Source organism: Triticum aestivum, chromosome 3B (assembly GCF_018294505.1).
Source record: "Triticum aestivum cultivar Chinese Spring chromosome 3B, IWGSC CS RefSeq v2.1, whole genome shotgun sequence".
NCBI classification, from domain to species: Eukaryota; Viridiplantae; Streptophyta; class Magnoliopsida; order Poales; family Poaceae; genus Triticum; species Triticum aestivum.
Window position 1 is genome coordinate 105,142,161 of NC_057801.1, and position 8,360 is coordinate 105,150,520.

At 49.6% G+C, this 8,360-nt stretch overlaps 1 protein-coding gene across 1 annotated transcript; it reads right to left on the reverse strand.

Annotated features, from left to right (window-relative positions):
* Positions 1 to 4,648: 4,648 nt before the first annotated feature.
* Positions 4,649 to 7,737, reverse strand: LOC123067372 (putative transcription factor bHLH041). Its single transcript, XM_044490193.1, has 5 exons — positions 7,629 to 7,737; positions 6,256 to 6,461; positions 5,735 to 5,785; positions 5,243 to 5,629; positions 4,649 to 4,771 (listed from the first exon to the last, which is right to left on the reverse strand). Exons 1-5 carry the CDS (start codon positions 7,735 to 7,737, stop codon positions 4,649 to 4,651), a joined length of 876 nt encoding a protein of 291 aa, XP_044346128.1.
* Between the last annotated feature and the right edge of the window lie 623 nt (positions 7,738 to 8,360).

Below are 8,360 nucleotides of genomic sequence, written 5' to 3' on the forward strand. Positions count from 1 at the left end.
GACGCGCACGGAGACGCGCAGGGCCTCGGGGCGCGCGGATCTGGTGAGGGGCGGCGCGGGCTGGCCGCGGCCGGCTTGCGAGCGCGGGGATCTTGCGTGGCGTGGCGCGTGGTGGTCGCGGCCGGTTCGCAGGCGCGGGTGCGGGCGCGCGTGGTGACCGCAGCGGCTCGGCTGGGCGACGGTGGTCGCCGTGGTGTGCGCGGCATGGCTGCTCGGCTGGGCGTCTGCGTGTGGTGTTTGACAGGGGACCTGGATCTGGCAGGTCTGCGGTGGGCTGGCGGCCCGGGCGGGGATTCTACCGGCGGCTGGCGGTGCCCGTTGGCGATTGCTGGAGCAGGAAGGCTTCGCCCGTGATTTGGACGCAGGGTGCAGGACCAGATCTGGTTTCCTGCAGGCCCGTCGACGAGGAGGCTTGCTGGTGGCCCTGCACAGCGTTGGCGCGCTCGCTGTGTGGGGGGTGCACGGTCCAGTGGAGGTACGGGTTGGCCTCGGCCGGCTACGTGGGAGTGGCTGCCCCGGGCGAGTAGCCTGGCCGGTGCTAGCCGGCCGGCGACGACGACGCTCGTGGGCGTCGCTATCCTCCTTGGAGGCGTCGTCGGGAATCTTCACAGCCTCTACTCCCGGATCAAGTTCTTCGGGTGAAAGCCTAGATCCTGCTGTAGGGTCGGACGGTGGTGTCGTCTTCAACGTCGTTCCCCTCTTTAGGGCGCCGTCTTGAAGACCTTGATCCCATTAGTGCTTCCTGCGGCTGGACGTGCACGGTGGCTTCTGTGGCAACGATGACGGCGGTGAGCAATGTCGGAGGCGTGGCCTTGGTCGTGGTAGTCGGCTCTTCTTCTCCGGCGTGTCCGTGAGTGTACCTCGACCGCCTGTTGTTGTGAAGTCGAAGCCGCGGTGGGGGGCCGGTGGTATACGATGACGCGTGACAGATGGCTCGTTCGGTGATCTTCCGTGACGCCACCCCTGCCTGTTTCCTTAGTAGTTTCTTCGTCGGAGTTGGAGCTGCGCAGCCTAGTATGGTTTGTATGGAGTGTTGTGCTGCAGCTATTAGGGCTGTTGTTTCTTTTCTTTTCTTTTCTCTTTCTTTGATCTTCGGATCTGGTCCTAGGACCTTCACCAGCTTGTTGTTTTCCACTGCTTCCTGCTATTATCAATGAAATGCCAGCGATGCTGGATCTTTAAAAAAAATTAAAAATATATTTGGCTTATTATATTTGATTATATATAGTTGTAACAATATGTATTAAATATAAGTAACATAATTGAATGGAAATATTTTTCATGCATAGTTGAATGTTGTGGTGAATCCCCCATGCATGAATTTATGCTGCATGAATGCATGTTGAGGTGACTCTTATCCCATTCATAATTGTATGGTGAGGTGAGATGCTTACATGTTGAAATAAATACCTTCGTCTGGGTTTTTAATCCCCACTATATATTTTGTGTCAAAGTTGGACCACATATTTGAGTAGCAAAATATTAATGCATGCGACAAAAAATTATATTGTTGTATTCATATTTGACGGTTTACCAGTCCCGTGTATTTTGGGTCATAATTTGACCATGATTTTAACTAATAAAATATAAAGTATACGTATCAAGAATAATATCATTAAAACTATATGTACTCTCTCCCTTTTGGTTTTTTGGCTTATCTAAAAAAATGTTTTTTCGTTTTATAAGTCTTAGTTTTATTGCTTCCCATCACATGTTCAGATTTTGAGGTGCATTAAATCGCTACATTCAAAGATTAAAAGAAAACTCACCAGAGCATGTAAAACTTCTTAGTCAATTAGTAAACACACTTTTTTGAGGAAAACAAGCTTATTAATTGAGTATTTTTGCAACCTACAAACCCTGTAAACCGGGAGGGAGGGAGTAACTTTTTGTGGCATGCATTAACATTTTGCTACTCAAATACTAAGCCAGGAGAAGATTTTCAGAAATGACTCTTGAAAGTATAGATTAAATTAATATCTCATACTCGTCAAGCATAGGACCAAGGCAAAAAATATTGATTGCCCGAAAGAGTGGATTGAATCCTTGAGGTAATTTGGCCTAATCTCTTCATATTATATGTTCCTTATGTTAGAAAAAACTAGAGTGGGATAGTTGATTTTTGTTTTCTTTTTCCTTTTTTGTATTTGATTTGTTTATAAATTTTTATATACTTAACAAAAAATAACATAGAAAATTTTCTATGATTTCTAGATCAAAAAAATCAACCAATGTCCCCATTACATAAGCATAGGCTAAGAAAAGCATATTACTTTGAGCTGCAATGTCAAACATGCCCAAAAAGCCCCCCCTGCCGTCGCTAGTGCTCATCATCATCAGGTTGGCGTCGGCTTCCCCCATTTGATCCTTGAGGCATTGTAGCATCCTGAGAACCACACCTACCGTATTATCATGGGCCAGCATCACCGCTATCTTCACCATCCAAATCTCACATGCCATCATTTTATCTTCCTTATCATCAATTATTGTGACGGCTTTAACTATTTGGACCTCGACCCTCTAAGCATCATCTTCGACCAAAGAGCCGCCGGCACACCGGGCTACTTGGGCTTGGAATGTCTAGCTAGTTCTTCTCCTTGAGGTCACAAACCTTGGACTTGAAAGAGTTCACATACTCCCTCACATTGATCAGTATCGATGTCCTGTTTTTCTGCAAGGCAAGGCAAATCAAGCATCAACCATTAGTTATCGTCTTATTGAAACAACAAGTACTATTCCTCTCAAAGAAATATGCATGCATTATAATGTATGTTTATCTTAGAGCCGGGAGGGAGGTGACTCTTGAGGGCATGGAAGCAGTCTTGTATGATTGTGGCACTCTCTGCTCCGAATTATAATATCTAGTCGTCACTTAGACTTTTTGGATGTCTTGCAATTATGTATTGCTTCATAGACAATATACTTGCAATATATCATGTTACCATATTGTATTATGTTCATTCTCACCATGTTAGTGCTTCAAGCTTCCATATTATTTACTTGCTGGTTTATTAAGATCCCATCATGAGAGAACATAGTTGCTAAACTTATGTTACTCATTTTGATCACTCTCAAGCGATATTTATATTTTGATCATGGACTAAATATTTGTGCATAAACAATGCAAATACGTCGGCATAGCTTCGCCACATGGCGCCCACTGGTTGGTCGGCACTTGACGACGGCGCCGTCAGCCACCGTTGGCATGGAACATTGCCGATGGCCAGGGCCGTCGACATAGCCGTACGGAAGCCGTCGGGATAGGTATCTATGCACCTATCCCGACGGATTTTCTATGTTGATGACATCCCGGGTATGCCGACGGTCATATGCCGATGGTTGCCGTTGGCATAGGGATACACCGACAGGAATCTGTGCTAGCCGTTCATTGTGGTAGTGGGTATGATAAAATATGTTGTGCACGTTCTTATCGCAAGCGCATACAACCATACATGAAATGCATGTTTATATAAAATGTTGAATAAGTGATATATTCTTATCATCCTATGTTACTTCTACTATATATTTAATTCTACCCACTAGGCCCTAGGCAGCCCGGGCGGTGGCCTAGGGCTTGAGGCCCAATCCTTTTGTTAACTATAGCTACAGTGCTCAAAGGCTGCATGGGACCTAGCCCAATCCTGGCGCCACTACTACGTGCAACGTGCCATTATCCATCCAAATACATACATATGATAAATGTTTTTCTCTTTCAAATACTTTGTTCTTGGGAACTGTTGTGTATTGCTACTTTTGTTACTCTAAACAACCAACACTTCATCACATTTACTACTAATAAACTCTCTCAAGCAAGCACTTTGTTTCCAGACTGTGTTGAATTGACAATGCAACCACTAAAGCTTATAAGTGTTTTTTTTGGCTCACATTGTGTCGAATAAATAAATTTGGTTTGTGATACATCACATCAAAGGTTACTGTTATCCTCTACACTTATTGGTTATCACAACGCCACCATCTGGGGGGAGGACGTGCCACCAGTGGTTGGGTGTGCGCCATCGGCGAGGGACCACGATGGTGGACTTAAGGTGCGACGCCAGTGGAGCACAGGAGGAGCTCATGTACGCTATTGGGAGCATAGAGGGTTGGAGTGGCGGCTGACGAGGAGGTGGTCACCGCCGCCGGAGTGGCAGCTGGTGTGGGAGGGGATGAATGATATTGTGATGGAGTGACTAAAGAAAGTAAGAATCATTGGGCGAACTAAGAATAATGCACCATATTCGGTAAGTCAAGTATAAGCAGTCACATGTAATAACAGTCCTCCCTAACAAAATCAAAGCGCCTATACATGTATATAAGCTCATGCTGATGAGTCCACTACTAATTAATCACTGTGCATATGTTTTTCCACGGTTGGATCGATTGCACGGTCAACATGACGGCGATCTTCCATTTAGTCCTGCGTTATTCGTCCTGTCAGGTTGTCTTGTCACCTCGACCCCGAACGTAGAATTGTCCATGCATCATGCTTGGCCATTGTTTCAGGCTTCCAGTCAGCGACAGTAACGCAACTAAATAAGTCTACCCTTTTCTGACGGCACTGCATGCATCAGTCGGCGGTGGGTGGCAAGCTAATGGCGGTCTCCTGACGAGCACGACGAGCCGACCGTTGGACGGAGCAGCAGCTTAATCATTCAGCGTGCCCAGACCGGCCGGCGGCGTCGCCACGGCGGTCGGCGCCCGTGCGGGCCGCGACGGCCTTCCCCACGGCTTCCCTGACCACCTCCTCCTCCCACTTGGCGCCGGACGCTGACTGCAACGACCGCATCAAGATATCAGTTAAAATATCCAGTCTATGCAGAATTTAAAAGAGTGTGACGCCATATGCGTTACTACTTTTCATCATCATCATTGTAGTAAAGATCTAGCTTGCTGGTGCGCTACGTTGGTCATTCTGGTCAACCGAGAGATTCCATATGACAAATCTGAGGTAACCTGGTACACACACTTACTACCTACCAAAGGTTAGCCTAGCTTACTATGTTCACGTGTGCACGCACGCTTAGGGTTTCGGCCGGATTGTGTGTGACACGTCCATTGCCCAACTTGTTGAAATGAAGCCAACACGTGATCAGATTACTGGATTGTACTACTTGCTAGCTAGTACAATTTACATCATGCTCGGTTTAGTTGGTTGATTATGTAAACAATTTTATTTCATTTGGAAAAATGGAGGTTCCTATCAAAATATACTGTAAAGAAAAGAATAAGAAAAGTGTATTACTTTGAGCTGCATCGCCAGGAATGCTCCGGTGAGGCCGTCGCCGTCGTTGGTGCTCATTGCCACCAGGCTGACGTCGTCTTCCCCCATCTGATCATTGAGGCACTGCAGTGTCCTGAGCACCACGTCCATCGTGTTGCCATGCGCCGGCCTCGCCGCTATCTTCACGGTGCAAACCTCACTCGTAGTCGTCCCATCTTCCCGATCCGCCGCCTCTCTGGTTATTTGGATTTCGACCTTCTCGGGGTCGTCTTCTGCGACCCCGGCGCCGCGGGCGCACTCGGCCAGCTGCGCCTGGAGCGCCTTGTTCTTCTCCTCGAGGTCGCAGACCTTGGACTTGAGGGAGTTCACGTACTCCCTCGCGGTGATCAGTATAGACGTCTTGTCTTTCTGTAAAGCAAGAGGCAAATGATTATTAGCTAGCTAGTCAAAGAACATGCTACTGCTTTCGGAGAAATTAATATGCATGCATTTAAATTACAGTTTTGCATGTACCTTGGAGCCGGGAGGAAGGATGGTCTTGAGAGCCAGGAAGCTGTCGTTGAGCTTCTCCCGGCCGAGAATATATATTAGAGCACATGCACCCAGGCCCTCTCTATTTAGCCATACATTTTTTGCTTTAAAATTCGTATAAATACATTTCTCTTTTTTGTTCTCCCACATTGAATATATCTTGAAGTTCAAATCTATGCAGCATGGCAAAGCTTTCTGAGTAGAATCTAGGATAAATCGTTCAGATTTTTTTGTCAAACATAAATATACAAAATACATTTTATTTGATTAAAAAAACATATTTTTAGTATTTATGTCGGACAGAAAATTCTGAAAGATTTATCTTAGATTCTAGTTAGAAAGCTTTGTCATCCTGCATAGGTTTGAACTTCAAGATATGTTCTATGTGGGAGAAGCAAAAAAGAGAAAATTTCATATAGAAACTTAGTTCTGTCGCACGGATCTTAAAGCGATGTTGAAGAGTTAGATAGCAGGGCCTGGGTGCAAGTGCTCTAAAAATCCACGTCCTTCTCCCGGCGATTGCGTTCGGAGATCATGTGCTGCAGCTGGTTCACCGACGAAAGCTCGGCCTCCGCCGACGCTTGCTGGAAGTGGTGCTGCTGGTGGCTGTACCTCATCGCCGTTTGCATCTTGACCAGGACGGACATGGATTTCTTGAACATCTTCTGCCCGCATGCCGGCTTCGTCCTCCGCCTCGCGCCGAAGGACGGACATATGATTAATCATGCTTTATTTGAATTTCGGTTTGTGTTTCTTTCCGCCTCAGAACAAGATGGCGGCAATTCGGCTCTTTCAATTTTTTTTGGCAAAATCTCGGATGAAATAACAAAAACAAAATTTGAATTTTAAACAAAAATTGACCAAAAAATCGAAATAAAGCACAACAGAAGTGTCTAAACTCTCTCTCAATAAAGAGGAAAATTTTTGCATTCTGAACTGCTGCCGCTGCTGCCAGTTCATGTGATCTTTGGTAATAAGAGAGCAAAGAGGCGTACATGATTAATCAATTTAAGTCAGGGCGTCAGGCTGAAGGGAATGCGTCACTCTGCCCGTCTTGGCATCTCCTAGAAGCGAACCTTGTGCACAACGATCTGTTGCTCGCCGCCAGCAGAGGCTCAGTCAAGCAATCAACCAGGCCAAGGAACTCCGCCAACGCTCACTCGTGAAGGTACTTGTTGCTTTGCTTGTACCTTGGGGAACTCGCTAGAGTCACTGGCTCCGCGTTTCAGATTCTAGTCCGTCAGGTGATGATTATGGCATTTAGATAGCTAAGATTTGCTGCATAATGTTGGGCATAAGCCACCGCAGGACGCGTCGGGTGCGAGCCAGGGCGCGCCGGGTCCGTGGCCATGCGTGTGTGCACATGTGTGTAGGAGGCAGGCTCGTGGCGGCCACGGTAGACTAGCTAGGTCGTTGGCGAACTGCATGGAACGCCGCGTCGTGCGCGTTGAGCGCGTCGTAGGCATGCATGGCCAGCCATGCAGATCGTGGACGCAACGGCCGGGAAGTGGTGGGCTGCGTTGTGTGCTAGCCTCGGTATAAGAAGCCCTTCGCTGTACTGCTCGTGTAAGAGTGCTGGTGCTGAGTTCGTGCTCAGGAAGGAAATACCAGTGGCCGTTCGTGCGGCCGGCGGCGTACGTGCGCCGGGGCAAAAATCTTGCTGTGCGCTTCTTGTTCTTCCACCTCCTTTCTTCTTCAGTCTCTGTGAGAGAGAGAAGTACAGAGAGCTCCGGCGAGCAGGGGAGAAGGTCACGGCAACAACAATTGGTATCGGAGCATCGGGTTCGGAGGAGCTCGCCGGCGATGGCGCTCGTCCCGTGCGGCGGCGGAGCACGATGATGCCGGGCGTGCGGAGAGCGCAGCGGCCGCGGCGCACCTGTGCGGTGGCGCAGAGGCTGCGGTGGCGCGGCGCGGCTCGGCGGAGGGAAGGCCAAGCTCCGGGACACGCCGGATCGGCCGCGTTGGTCGCGTCGGAGCGCGATCATGGCGCGGGCTGGTGGCGTGCGGAGCGTGGCAGAACAAGCCGCGGCGACGGGCTCACCGCGTCGGGCGCGTGTATGGGCGCGCGCCAGACGTAGCGGGCACGTCGGAACCGCGGGTGCGGACCACGTGGAGGCGCAGGACCTGGTGCGCAAATCGCGTACGTGCGCGGTGGGAGCGCGGGCCGGGAGCGTGAGGACGTGGGGTGTGCGCGGCGAAGGGCACGGCGGCACGATGGCAGGCGTGGCAGCGACGTCAGGGCGGCGGCGGCTACAACGACGTCGACGGCAGGCCTGAGCGGTGCGGTGCCACGGCTATGGCGACGTCGACGAAGATGGACTCACCTACTGTAGTTCGTGGCTTAGGAGGGTGAGTGTTGGGCATAAGCCACCGTAGGACGCGTCGGGTGCGAGCCAGGGCGCGCCGGGTCCGTGGCCATGCGTGTGTGCACATGTGTGTAGGAGGCAGGCTCGTGGCGGCCACGGTAGACTAGCTAGGTCGTTGGCGAACTGCATGGAACGGCCGCGTCGTGCGCGTTGAGCGCGTCGTAGGCATGCATGGCCAGCCATGCAGATCGTGGACGCAACGGCCGGGAAGTGGTGGGCTGCGTTGTGTGCTAGCCTGGGTA